General features: G+C 45.5%; 1 protein-coding gene across 3 annotated transcripts in view; it reads right to left on the bottom strand.

The window, feature by feature from the left end:
- Positions 1–313: 313 nt before the first annotated feature.
- zeb2b (zinc finger E-box binding homeobox 2b) overlaps positions 314–14,411 on the bottom strand; it is a 79,658-nt gene continuing 65,560 nt past the window's right edge. For 2 of the 3 annotated variants that reach the window (XM_054623940.1, XM_054623941.1), the window contains exons 4-10: positions 14,304–14,372; positions 12,029–12,217; positions 10,874–11,088; positions 7,864–7,972; positions 5,333–7,341; positions 3,325–3,505; positions 314–1,581 (exon numbers count right to left, since the gene is read on the bottom strand). In XM_054623940.1, the coding sequence (XP_054479915.1) occupies positions 1,010–1,581; positions 3,325–3,505; positions 5,333–7,341; positions 7,864–7,972; positions 10,874–11,088; positions 12,029–12,217; positions 14,304–14,372 (3,344 nt within the window). In that variant the 3' untranslated portion in view covers positions 314–1,009. The remainder of the gene's footprint in view (positions 1,582–3,324; positions 3,506–5,332; positions 7,342–7,863; positions 7,973–10,873; positions 11,089–12,028; positions 12,218–14,303; positions 14,373–14,411) is intronic. The other variant, XM_054623942.1, reaches the window with a different exon arrangement.

The following is a 14,411-nucleotide window of genomic DNA, read 5'->3' as shown; positions in this document are numbered from 1 at the left end:
AAACATTGCACAACATAATGTAAACTAAGGACCTGCTGCCTATAAGTCTTAATACTGACACGGATGCTTCAAAGAACAACGGTGAACCATTTCATAATACTGAAGCTGGTGACAAAAATGAACCTTCCTTTTACACAATACGAGGGTGGCACTTGCAGAAAACACACAGGTTAAAAGGTTTGCATATAAGGCTTCTTTTTTTCTTATCAAAAACACCTTACAAAGGCTTCGTCCTTCATTTTTTTACCCCCCCCCCCCATACCTTCTGTCCATAAACTGTATTTTCCCTTAAAATGAAGGTTTTCTTTCCTCTAAGCGCCTTCATACAGTCTTTTTGTTTTTAAATTCCTTCATCTGACGTTGATTCAAGAGGCCTAAAATAGTGTGGCTGGAGATGTTTGTGGCAAAAAGTAAAGACAACACCGTAGGTAGGTAGGTAGGTAGGTAGGTAGGTAGGTAGGTAGGTGATAACAAAGGTAATATCGAAGGACTGTAGTGTAGACACTACTGCTCTTTTTCCAACACTGTATAAATATATACATAGGCAATACTTTTTATTATTTTTGTTCATGATTATAGAAGCGGAGTGCAATTTGTACAAGTCACTAGTTGTGCTATAAATACTATGGAACACAGGGGGTTTATTTCAGGAGGTTAGCACCACACATATTTTTAGGCCTTAGTACTGTACATTTTTTGAAATGTATTCATTTATTCATTGTTCGGTTTGCATAATGCAGCTTATTTCACAAACCCATGCCTCCCTTTCCTCAACGACCTCCTCCAGATTTGACTTTTGAGTCCATGTCTTGTTCGGCAGACATCTTTCTTCCCCCCGTCGAGGAGTCTGTCAGAGAAAGCTTCCCGGAAGCTTCAGGCACGTGCACGTACGGCTTAAAACACGGCGTTTTAAACCGAGCAGGTAAGAATACTGAACCGAAAGAGAGAAATTTAAAACTCTTAAGATGGGAAGCTTTTGTTACGTCGTCGTCGCCGCCGTCTTCGCCGATTACATGCCGTCCTCCATCGTGTCCTCGTGATCCGATTTGGTTTCCGTTTTGCCGTCCAGCGAGCTATCGTCCATCGAATGCTCTCCGTTCTCCTCCTCGTCCCTCAACGTGTCCGGGTCCGTGTCCATGCTCTTGCTCTCCTCCTCCTCCTCCTCAAACTCGTCTTCCCTCCGTCCGATCTTCGCGTACGTTCCTTCCACTTCCTTCCGTCCCTCTCTGATCCCTCCGTTCACGGCGTCGTGCCTCATGATGGCCTCGCGCTCGGCCAGCTCCGGGTAACCCTGAGGAGTCATGCCCTGCAAGTAGGCCCGGCTCATGAGCAGCTCCGTGGGCTCCAGGTGGCCCTTCTCGCGGGCCTCCCTCTCCGCGGCCTCCCGCTCCTCGGCCTCCCGCTTGCAGTAGGAGTAGCGGTGGTTCATGTGCTGCGAGTAGGAGCCCGAGTGGGAGAACCTCTTCCCGCACTTGTCGCACTGGTAGGGTTTCTCCCCCGAGTGCAGCCGGGAGTGCTCGATGAGATGGTGTTTGTGTTTGAAGGCTTTCTTGCAGATCTGGCACTGGTGCGGCCGCTTTCCTGCAGAGACACAAAACACAGAGCGGAGGACGTGAGTCGGCTGTTCGCTCGTCCTGCTGCTACAACAAATCAACACAAGTCAGAGGAAAGCAAAAACGTTGAGGAAAAAACTCTGATGGATTGGATGGCATGGAGCAAAATGACATCACGGTGCATTAAATCCAACTTCTGACTTACGACTTAGGGCCTATTTGTTTATTCAAATTGGGAGCGCGATGAGAAAGTGCGCTCGCATTCTCGGGCCGACATTATGGAAATTCCCTCCCGTGGTCGAAGCATGGAGAAACTCAACCACAACTACTTATTTTAGGCCCGCATGCTACTCTGATGAATGCAACATAAATAAAGTTCTGCATGGCAAACAAACAGAAGGCGCGACAAAGGAGTAAACAAATCCGAGATGAACCGAGGGGGGGACTCGGAGGGGTAACCCTGCTTATCTCCTAACACAATTCAACTTCATGGTGACGCCTGGGCCTCCATTAGGTTCTGGGCTGTGGCTCCTCGTCTACCCGATGTGACGGGACGCTCTGCATGCCAAGGCAGAAATGAGAAACCTGAGCTGACCACAAGGGCAGGGTGAGATCGTTTTATGACACGGGGCCATAAACTGTCTGGCTAAATAAACGTCCTCTGGCGTGTGATGTGGCCACGCGGCTTCACTACGCATACACTTCACTCCAAAAACTCAACTTCTTCTGAGTTACCTGCATCTTTTTTTTAAATCTACTCCTAATAACTTTCCAAACATGTCATTTTTTTGGCTTTAAACAGCTCTTTTCTTTCTCGTTCACTGCTGCTCAGCACGTGTGGAAATATGGCTGCCTGCCTCGCAACAAATCACATGACTCCCCTCTGACACTCCGGTCCACCCGCCAAACAGGCTTTCAAACTGCACTCCTGTCCAACATCTGGCCGGTTCAACTGCACTTCTGAGCCTCGTAATGGTGTCAAAAACAACACACGGCGACACGAACATGAAAGCGTGGCGTTCTGAGCGAGACGGAGGGGCGGTGTGGAGATAACGCAGCCTTTTTTTTTTTTTTTTTTTTTTTTTTTAAAGAGTTCACCCCTCCCTGCCTTTAATGTCCGAGCAGATAACAGGGAGGCTGCATGAAGCAGCGAGCGCTCGGATACAGATAGCGGATAAAATAAATGATGCAACCTAGTGAAAGAGGATCTCTGTATTATAACTATAATGAAAGACTTGTTATCAGCGCTGTGAAGCTTCTGAGCACTACTCCGCTGATGTGATCTATCGCCAATAATGGGGCCGATAAAGGCATTAGGGGCCTTCCGCTGGCTTTATATATCGAGGTGAATTGATGTGTGTCTTTTAAGATAGCGAAATGGTTAATACAGCGGGATATGATTGGAAAATAAAGAGCACAATGACTTGAAAAGATAGCTCCCTTTGCTTTCCTACCTGCATTAATTACAGATTATTCTTTTTTTGTTTTATCTAAAAATTCCTCTTGAACACACAAAGCTTTCAAACACATCACAAAGTTTAAACTTTCTCATTTCTCATTCGTTGGCAACCCTGTCAATGAAGAAGCATGTTAACTGTTGGTTTACAAATACAACTGAAGGGTCAAACAGAGAAGAAGGAAAAGAAGGAGGAAAAAAGGGGGGAACATAAAATAAATATATTTTCATAGTGAGAGGAATTGGAAAACACAAACATTTAAAACATAAAAAAAAGCAATGGGGTTTAAAGTAAGGGTCTAGAACAGTATATACCTGTGTGTTCATATTTGTGTCTTAGAAGGGAACTGCTCTTCTGGAATGTTTTGTCGCACAAGTCACACGCGTACATACCACTTTCGGTCTTCTTAATCTTCTTCCGCGACAGACAGGAGTCGGGGTCTGTCATGTCGTCCAGCCCTGACATGTAATCTGGTGTACCGTCGAGCAGGTCCCCCTTTAAGAACACAACAAAAAAAAACAAGAGGAGAGAACAAAACATGGTGATGAATTTCATGCAGGGTAAAAGGTTGCAGTATTTAATAAGTTAATACGTTTTAGCTTCAGATGAGCTTGATGTAGAGACAGATTTCTATTTTTCCCATCTTCTAAATCGCATTTTGTTATGTTTTTTTTTTTGTACGTTTCTTAGTTAATTTTATCTAGAAAGCTATAAATGATGCAATTTGTACGTTTGTTCTAAATCTGTCGTGCGTTTTACGTTTTTTCTTTAATGTTTTGGGTTGTTTTTAAGTCTGTTATCTGTGTTTTTATGTGGTGAAACTCTTGTAAAATAGATTTAAAATCCCAGTGGGATTATCAGGGTTTAGTAATTGTTAAATAAAATAAAACATCTATTTATATGACTTTGATAGACTGAAGAAGATTATTTAGAAAAGTTAAAATATTTAAGGAATTAATGCGTTAATACTGCAATTGTATGATATTTAAATGTGCCAACGTTGTTTTTTTATTTAATAAAAGATCATTTTTAATTCCCAGCACACACCAGGGTTTATTTCTTATAAAACTTTCATGTGAGGACTAATATCGGCCGTCTATAACTGACATGCTGCCCATTATGAACGCCCGTCATAATGGTGTATTGAGTGTGGTCTCATTTAGAGAGTTAATTCTGCAGGTTCCTTTAAAATTCTCTTTTATGATGAAGATTAGCCTTAAACATGAATTGATGGAGAACAATATTACAACATTAGAGGAGCCATTCTTGAAATTGCCAACTCATATAATGATTAAAATCAGAAGGTGCACCATAATGGCTCAGTTCAATGCATATGTGTGTGATAGTGTGAGGACGGCTCTGCTCTGTGTTTTAAGAAGAGACCACTATCACTCTGCAATCAATTTGAACTAAACGCCTGTAGCTGTATTTTTAAAATCTAATTTAATAACTTAGAATAGGAAACATTATTAATACTTTTTTTTTTCCTTCATCAAAATGGTTCCCTTCTATGTTAAACAGCCTTCAGCACTCAGTGGTAATGAACATGGAGACGGTGCATTATTAATCCACATGTAGAAGCTCATTTTGGCTGTGGCTCTCTTTAAAATGCAGCAAAGTTGCGACGGGAAATTTCAGAGAAGTGCACGGCTCCAGGGCTCACCTTTGTCATTTTTACAAAGGCCTTTCACCCATATTTAATGACAAAATATCTGAGTGTAGGCCGGCGCTGGAACAGTCAGGAGCATTAATGTATTCCTCTCTCACACACAGAGGAGAGTGGTAACAATTACAGCTTTATTGAGATGAGATTTTAGGGCCAATATCCTTCCTCTTATTTATTTGAACCTGATGCTGTTTGATATTTTGTGCCAATATGTTCTTTTTGAGGGTAAAAGTTAAAACATTTTACAAATATGACTGCAATTAATGATTAATTTTCATCCTAGATTAATGAGCAGATAATGTTTTGGAGTAAGTAATTGTTTTCACATTTGATTAAAATCAGAAACGTAGTAAATCCTTGAATTTGAGATGCATGATAGGTAATGATCTTGCAGAAGGAAACATAATAACTAAAGCTGCAGTAATGCCCTCTTTCCTCCGTGACACCATTGACTACATTTCTCTTTCTCCCTCTCAGCAGGTCGTGTCACAGCTGTTTATCTGGCTCTCCTTTGCAAGTTCCTTCTACCTCAGGTGAGCGTTTCTCTCTCCTGACTCTGAAGTCGTTTGCTAATTAGTACAGAAATGAGTTCAGATCATTTTAGGGACTCTGAGCGAGCCTGGGGCTTTTCACAAAACCACAGGTGGCTTATTTACCTGGAAACCTGGTTTCCGCTGGTACTTTCTCCTCTGCTGCATCTCAGCAAAGGTAGCTGCCCCTGCTGCATAAGTGTAGGCCATGTGTGGTAGGAAGCCCATTTGATCCATGCCCGGATAGGGCCTGAGACCCGGTATGCTGGCCTGCATCGGGGGCATGAACGTGGCGGGTGGGAAAGCGCTCTGAGGTGGAAGTGACGTGTAGTGTAGTTGTTTGCCAGCGAACGGGTTCATGCCGAAGATGGGGCTAGTGCTTTTTTCAAGGTTTCCGTTGTTGGCGGAGCCTGAGAATTCCTTCTTGAGATAGACCAAGTTCAAAGGCTCTTCGAAGTGCTCTCGAGGAGAGGGGATGCTGTTATGGTCGATGTTGATGCTGTTGACTTTAGGCCTGCTTCTGACAGTCAGTGCATGCTTGGGTTCCTTCATGAGCCTCGGCAGAGAGAGGTCCAGCGGCTCGGCCTGCAGGTCCTCCGAAGTCAAGCTGTTTGGAGTGTAGGAGCTGCTGTGAGAGTTTTTGGAAGAGGTGGAGGACAGATTCAGCGGGGAGGGGGTGTTGCTGCGGGAGTGGTCCAACTTTTCACCGGCGGGTTTGGCGCTGCCTCCGAACTGGTGGTTTTTCAAATGTCTGAGCTGGTTGTCACAGTTGTTCATGTTGTTGTGGAGCTCGGCGATGGAGGGGGAGGTGATGCGGTCGGTGGGTTTCATGAGAGACACAGGTGACCTAGCTGCCATAGAGTCTTTTTGTGGAGTGTGGTGGTTATTTGTTCCAACAACCATATCCATGCTGTGCCTGTTCTCCAGTGGTGGGCTTCGGGTGGTGCCGTACTGGTACATCTTCCGCTGCTCGAACCACTCCTTGACGAATTCCTGAGGGAGGCCGACCGCTATGGAAATCTTGAGCAGCTCCTCCGAGTTGGGCTCCATGTTCATGGCAAAGTATGCCTTCAGCACGGACATGTGGTCCCTGTAGGGGTGGAGGGGCCCGGTGAGGACCTTCTCGGACAACATGGAGGAGGATAAGTGGGTGTTCTTCTCCATGAATATCCCTGGTTTGTTGGCCATCAGATTCTCGCTGGGCTGCAGCACGGCTTTGATCTCCTCGTTCATCTTGCACAGGTAGCGTTCGTGCTGATGCAGAGGTATTGGCCCGGTGAAGGATTCCTTGCAGTATTGGCAAGAATAAGGTGTAAACAAGTTATTTTCCTGCACCTTGTCCTCCACACTTCCTTCAAGCATGTGGTTGGATTTCTCTCGTTTGATATTGCTAATCTGTCTCTTTGAGTCTGTGGTCAAGCTCTGGAGGCAGGCTTTGGCTTCGTTCACCTTCTCTAACGTGTAGTCGATGATGCTTTTGGTGGCGCCGTTGTGATTGATGAGCGGAAGACCGACCTGAGCCCCCAGCGCCTGTTTCTGCTCCTCCACCTGGGTCCCCAGCTCCTTCATGTAGGCCTTGAGCCTGGAGAGCTCCTCGGGCTTGCAGTCCATCTTCTGCCTGCACACAGTGTTGTCCACGATCTGGAGGACCTTCTGCACCTCGCTCAGGTTGTTCGCCAGCGGCCCCGGGTAGCACAGGAGCTGCGACTCCAGCCCGGCCATCCCCAGATGGTGCAAGGGGCTCTGTCCGGTGGAGTTGTGGTGGATCCCCAATGGGCTGTTCCCTCCCATGCCTCCGTTCATAAACGGTCCAGGAGCTCCGTTCCATCCGTGGGACGCCATCATCATCTTGTAGTCATTGAAGTCGAGCGGCTCCGTCTTGATGCTCATGTGGTTGTTGTGGTCGGGGAGGCCCAGCGGCTTGCCGTTCTCCAGCTTCTGACGCAGCTGGGTGATGGCGCTGTTGGTGGGGGAGGAGGAGGAGGAGGTGGGGGAGGAGCCCGTCTTCATGTTGCTGCGCATCCTGCCGTTGACGGCGATCAGGCCAATGCACTTCTTGCTGCTGATGTGGGAGCTGTAGGAGCCGGAGTGGGAGAAACGCTTCTTGCAGTTGGGGCACTCGTACGGTTTTTCACCTAAAAAACAAAAAAATAAATATTGTAAAATGTCTGATACGAGAATGATTACAGTCTGATATAAATAATATCATTTTTTTTTTTAATGGGACACTGCACATTAATCAACATTGACATTTACCATGTAAATTTGCTCAACATCTAATTTGCTCATTTGCAAAAGATTATTTGTAAGGCAACAAAGTAAAATAAAATAAAATAAATAAAAATGCATGGAATGTAGCAAAGTTACAGTGCAGTTATAAATTGCACCAAATTTAATAAAGAAAAAAATTATTTTGAGCTAAATCTCCTCATTTAGTTGTTCTGACTAATAACCGATTTGCTGATATGCTTCACACACATACACATTTCTAAGCAAATATTGTACTTGGTTAATGGACTGATTCTTAACACAGCAGAGTTCAGTGTCCATCAACAGCAGGGAGGGTCCAAAATAAACGGAAAAAGGAATTTCTGCAGACTCATGGTGCTTTTAAATGACGGTAATGAATATTCAAAGAGCAGGGCAGCGCCACTCACCGCTGTGAATCCGGAGGTGTTCCTTCAGATGGTGCTTGTATTTGAAGGCCTTGCCACACTCGGTGCATTTGAACTTGCGGTTGCCGGCCGCTTGGTTGAGCAGTTGGTGCTGTGAGAGAGAGAGAGAGAGAGAAATTAACGTTGAAGTAATGCAGTAAATACTCACAATCCGTCGGCATGACAACGAGTAACAAGCCAAAAAGCAGCTCCATTCGCCAGCCGAGCGTCCTGGCTTTTTCTACTCCCGACCTCCGTTGGGCGACTGCAGGCCGCGGCGGTGATAACACAGAGAATCACACACCTTTTAATTTCCTGGCTCCTTCAGCCAAAGGAGAGGCATGCCTTTAGAATCTGGCAGCCCAGAAAATAGAATAAATGAAAAGAGTCTTTTTAGAGCGTTTCCCCTTCATTAAAACCGCAGATCGGATCTACTTTTCATTAATTTGAGCCTAATCAGTCTGAGAGGTATTCACACTCCTCTCTGCCGCCCTGCATACCTGCATTCACACCATCTGAACCACACTTTGCACTTCTTCACAACACTTTTGAATGTCGGACAGTAAATGGCTCTTTTTTTTAAATGCCTCTTTAATAATCTTAGGATACAGAACAGAGCGTAAAGGCCCGGCCTTGATTCTCTGTTCAAAAGGTAAACAGTTGCAATCCATCAAATTTGCAATTCAAACAATGCTTGTTCTTTGAAAGGGAAGAAAAAAAAATCAAAGTATAATAAACCCCGACAACAACAACAACAACAACAACAACACAGGGTGTGTAAAGCTGACTGGTAGTAACAATTCATTCCAAGTGGGAGTTAAAGATGTTAAACGGTTTGTAAATAATAAAATAAAGACACATATTCTCTGAGCTCACTAGGGGGGGGACGACGACAGCGACTCCCTCCTCCCAGTTCAGCCTTGACAAATGCTGGGGTGTGTGCTGACTCTACCCACATTCCTGGGGAGACAGATGGTGGCGCGCAGGACACTGGGAGGACTGGGAGGAATTGTTCAAACAGCCCCAACCTTCAAAGATCAAGCAGGGAGAGTCGGGGGCCCCGCCAAGCGCCGGAGAGGGACCCCACCGCTCGTATGTTGCTGAGTTGCATAAACAAACAGCAACAGCTGCTTCGGTGCCTCCGCCCCCGCCTCCACCACCTCCACCACCATCCCCTTACTTCCCCCCCGAGGACCCCTGCCCGGTAAAGTTTAGCCTCGCCACCACTGCTAATAAGACACAATCGCTCGGCGCTCTTAATTGTGAATGGCACCGGCAGAATGCTCGTTGTCGGTGTGAACGCCACCACTGCTGGTTGTGGGCGGAGACCCGGCTGGATGTTTGCATATGTATAACCTCTAATTAGTCATATTTCAGCTAATTGGTTAAGAGGAGGAGGAGTATTAAGGCTTGTAAACATAGGAGACAGAAGAGCGGAGCACATGTTCACCTATCAGGACATTATGCTTTATGTTAATCTGATTGCTCCTGAGTTCTTAATTGCCAAATGTACATTTTCATATGATTACACGTGTCTCCTAAACAAGAGGAAGTGATGTCACGTTTGTTTTGTCTCAAATAAAATTAAAAAGCTTGTGCAGCGACAGATAAAGACTGAAAAGACCACCTACAGAAATCAAACTGCTACAGAAATAAGAAGAGTGAGACATCAGATCGACCCTCATCTCGAGGATTAACTCCTAAACAACACGGCTCATTTACAAATCAAGATAGGCGGCTTTGTGGAAGGACCCGCAGTGCTTGAAAAGGCGTCTGTGGCCATTGACTGTGGAGGGGAGCAGACTCAGCATTGTAATATGAGGATTGGGACGGCCGGCCCATCTGCTCACGTTTACACCCAGCTGGTAGATCAGGTGAAAGTGCTGGCTGCTGACATGTGATCAGATCAGCCACAGTCTGAGCCTGTCATTCTCGCTTCAGAGAGCACAACACAACACCCACGACCTGGGAGCGAACACCGCGCAGCGTCAGCGTAGACGCGAGATCATCTGTGATCGACGCTGCACTACCAGGCTTTTCTAGAGGAGGAGGTAATAAGATATCTAAGTAGAGTTTTTTCTCTGGTTTTAAAGGAGCTTACACAGCTAATATATTAGTGCTGCAGTTATTCTGAATGGTGACAAAAACCTGTTTTAATGTCATCTAACAGAGGAACTAAAACCTTTTGATCCTCTATTCATTCTTTCTACATTTCCTAAACAGACCCGTTACATTTCAAAGATAAACTTACATGCGTTGCATTTTTAAAACAAATCCCTCACTTCTAAACGTCTTCCAGAGCACTAATACTGACTCCATCTCCTTTCAAATTTACTGCTCAATTTTAGTTCACTGAGAAGTTATAATTATCCCCCAATGTGCAAAAACTCTGTCAGCGTGCATTTTTTTTTCCGCCACAATCTATCTCGCCCCCCCCATCTTTAACTTAAAGATGACAAGCGGGTTAAACGCCCGTGACTGCTGGATGTGTTTTCACCTCACAGGACTTTAAGGTGATTCATGCTAACTGCCAGCAGATTCACATTATATTTCAGACATATAGGATATAAATCGCTCGAGAAAATTCAAGTATACACAGATGTTTATGCAGTGCATGAAATTAGAAGTGGGGGGAGGGGCGGGGTTTGATGGAGCACTACTGCAGGCTGCAGCAGAAGAACATTAAAGGCCAGGAGTGAAGTGAAGTTAAGGAGCTGATAAAAATTTCCAAATTGGAAATTCACACAATCATTCGATCGTGAACACGAGACTGGAAAATTATATCAGGGAGGGCCATCAAAAACCCATTTAGGGCCTCAATTAAAGTTATTACCATTAAAGGATCTGCATCTTCAAAATGCCATGAAAAATTAATAATGATTGCCAATCAGAAAAAAATGATCTCTCTTCTCTGAGGGATCAGAGCACATTAGAAATGAAGCATGGGACAGGAAGAGGAGGAGGAGGAGGATAAACAGAGAGAGAAGTGGAAAAAAATGAAAATCCTCCTAACCTGATCCCTTGCAGGCTTGTGTGTGGCCATATGCCGCTCAAGCTGAGTGCGGTAAGCAAACGTGTAGTTGCACAGAGGGCAGGCGAAGTTCTCCTCGTTCTTCTCATGGCGGTACTTGATGTGCTCCTTCAGTGATGTCAAGCGCTTGTAGCCCCGGTCGCAGTAGGGGCAGGTCAACAGTTGGGCGAAGGCATCTGGCGTTCCAGGTGGCAGGTCTGCACGGGAGACAGCGGGGAGGAGGGAGGGAGGAGGAAGGAGGGAGGAGGAAGGGGAAAGGAAAAGCGGGCCAAAAGGTCAGCGAATCAATGGCAGCTAACGGGCGGGCTGCCCAGAGTGGTATGGGAGTTATCTGTGCAATCTGCTCCACATGAGAGCCCCAGTGTCAGGCTGGCATCCGCTGCACTACGACCTCCACCCCACCCCACCCCACCCCTCACACACACAAATACACCACCCTGTCTCACTCTCCTTCACATGATACTGTATGTGCACACACACACACACAGATGCATGTTAAACATCATATGTGGACACACACACACAGATGCCCTCCTAATTGCTTTAAACAGCCCTCACTTTTTTTTAAATGCCATTCCCACCAACACGTTCATCGTGTCTGCAGCATGAATCATGAGCTCATTCCGATTCAAACCCCCCCAAGTTTTTCTCCCTCCGGGCCGCTTCAGAGGTGCGCTATCTGATTTCAAGCCCCTGCCCAGCTGTTGCTTAAGACGGTAGGTAAACACCAAGGCATCCGGTGAATCTGTGGGACCAACAGCTGCCCGGTTGTGTCAGCGGGGAGAGCTGCTGCTCTGTCCAGACCTCCCTTTCTCTTTCTTTCTTTTTTAACCTTTGCTGCCACAAGGGAGCTTAGCTGAGCCAGCGTGTTCTGTTACTGCAGCGTTTATGCTACAAGAGTTAATATCAATAAAGTGAATATTAAAGGGAAAGTAACATGGATCCTTTAAAATGGTCAGTATGGTGCCTAACATTTTCTGTATATAAGTTTTAAAGCAGGACTGTAACTTTAAATGAAATGCCAAATGAATGATGAATAAAGAATAAATCTGCTGCTACAGTAAAGTCTGGTATGAGTAGCTGAAGGTGGCTAATGTTGGACCAGCAGACTTTAACCCCTCCCACCAGGATTCGTACCGTTCTCCTCTGGACCGGTGGCCTCCGGCGTGCCCAGGCGGGACAGCTCCTCCGGGGCTTCTGGGTAGATGATGGCGGTGTCGCCCCGCTGCAGGTACTCGGCGATGCTCACCACGTGGCTGTCGCCGTCGTCCAGCTTCCGCTTGGCGAAGAAGTCCTCGAACTCTGAAGTGCAATCGACACTCTTGACTGGAAGGAAGAGAGAGGGAGGGAGAGAGAGAGTCGGTGAAGAGAGAGAACGGGGGAGGAATAAAATTGGATTCATTTCTTCCCCTTGAGAAATGTCTTACAGAAGGATATTGGGAAAATCTTGGTGGAAATGCGATGAGGACCGCCACCCAAAAACATTACAGCCGTGCTTTCGGGAGTATACATCTAAATTACCGGGTTTGCTTGTCACGGCATGCCGGCTAAAATAAGAATTGTAAGTTAATCCGGCCAAAAGTCAGAGATGAAGGAGCTACCGTGAGCTGCTGAGGAGCAACGTGTCAAAAAACTTCACTGAGCAAATGTACTCATGACATTAAATCATATTTTAGGGTTAAAATAAAAAGGAAACACACTCACACACACACATATATATATATATATATATATATATATATATATATATATAAACATACAGACAGACACAGGTCTGGCTTAATCAGCAACAGAGCCACGTCTCTTTGTATCGACTTTCACATATAAGGTCAATCAAGAGACTGTGGCTTTTGTTGATTCTGTGTTGAACAGATTACCGGGGCCAAACCACAAACCAGCGCAGAAAAAAAAAAAAAAAAAAAAAGAGAGAGACATGCTTTGCCGTAGCTGAGCAGAATGTATCTTAAGCCAGCCAAAGTGCTGAGGCCACACAATGCGTTTTCTACAATTATTTCCCAGTCCCTTCTCTTCAGGGAAACTCTTAAGCTGCAGTGAGGAGATAGCTGCCTCCAAAAACAAACCGGAGCTAAAAGAAATCAGCAGCCTTCATTAGTCAAGGGGATGGCTGACTTTCAAAACACACACACACACACACACACACACACACTGTTTACAACCTGAAGAAATTCTGGAGGCTGTTTGGCTGTATCGAACCAAAAAGCGAGTGACGTCTCATCAGACTTCATCCCCTGTTAATTAGGCTTTTAGAGCGCGAGCCAAGGTGAGGTTTTAAAGAGCGATTTGTTCGGCCGTGATGACTTTGCGGTCCAATTTGCGAAAGGTCAAGGTAGTAGATATTTGGTTGTCAAAAATGGCACCGAAATGTCATCGGTGCCAATGGATCGCTTTTGATAACCGTGATCGCATAATGTGCAGCATTCTCATTAGATGACTGGAGCTTCTGAGGCTAATTGTGAGTGTTTTTAAGCTGTTATTTAAGATTGACTGATGATATAAACATAAAAACTATCATAGTAATGACATTAATTTGGGGGTTGAGTCAATGCAACTAGCAGGCTTCAGTATTTATTCTTCATGTTGGCTGTGTAAAGTCGTTCTGGATGAAGAATAGAAATGTAAAATGTTCCTTTCAGGAGAAACAACCAACTCTCTCCCAGTGAAGGAGGAAATCACCTGGATCAAAGTGTGCTTTGGCACCGGGGACGTGATCAAACTGCTCATGTCTTTAAATGAAATCACATGTGACCGGGTGGCGGCGAGCTTCCACAGCGGTGCCACAGTATTGTTTCCAAAAACTCCCTTTAAGCAGCGAAAATGGAAAACATTTGCTGCGCTTGAAATTTTGCAGAACAGAGAGAAAAAAGTGAGGAAGAAGAAAACAGAACGACGAGCAGAAAGTAATCGTAATTAGAGCTGAAGGGAGGGCTTTGAGGCCGGGCTGCGTGGCGTTCTGTGGGGCGCGTTTGGTTTGCCATAACAGCGTCCGGGGCCAATTGTCGGGGTGGCCAGGATGATATCATGGAAGGGAGGGGTGTGTGTGGCTGCAAATCAGCTCGGGTGGCTTAATGGAAAATGGCAGGTAGGGTTCGGTTCCACCAGGAGAAGGCAACGGGACACAAACACACACACGGAGGCTCGCTTAGCTCACCGGGAGGGATGAAAACATCACGAATCTGAGGCTGTTTGACCCTTAAATAGCTATAAATGACTGTTATTAAGCTTTATATAATCCATGTAACCTTTGTACTAGAAATCTCTAAACTTGAGCAACCCGTGACAAGATGTTGCAAGTAGACATTGCTCAGTTTTAAAGAGGTCACAAGCCAAAAGTATTGGGACAGACAACGAAAGCGTGTTGCAAGAGCAAAGAGCACATCTTCAGCGGACTCACCTGTACCGTTTCCAACTGCCTGCATAGTGGCATCAGACCCCAGGGTGTCAAAATCATCTTTTATTTCATCTGCATGGAAACAGAGGAGAAGAGAAAAGGGGGAGGGAG

Source organism: Anoplopoma fimbria, chromosome 22, assembly GCF_027596085.1.
Source record: "Anoplopoma fimbria isolate UVic2021 breed Golden Eagle Sablefish chromosome 22, Afim_UVic_2022, whole genome shotgun sequence".
NCBI classification, from domain to species: domain Eukaryota; kingdom Metazoa; phylum Chordata; class Actinopteri; order Perciformes; family Anoplopomatidae; genus Anoplopoma; species Anoplopoma fimbria.
This window is presented reverse-complemented; position numbering and strand designations above follow the sequence as displayed.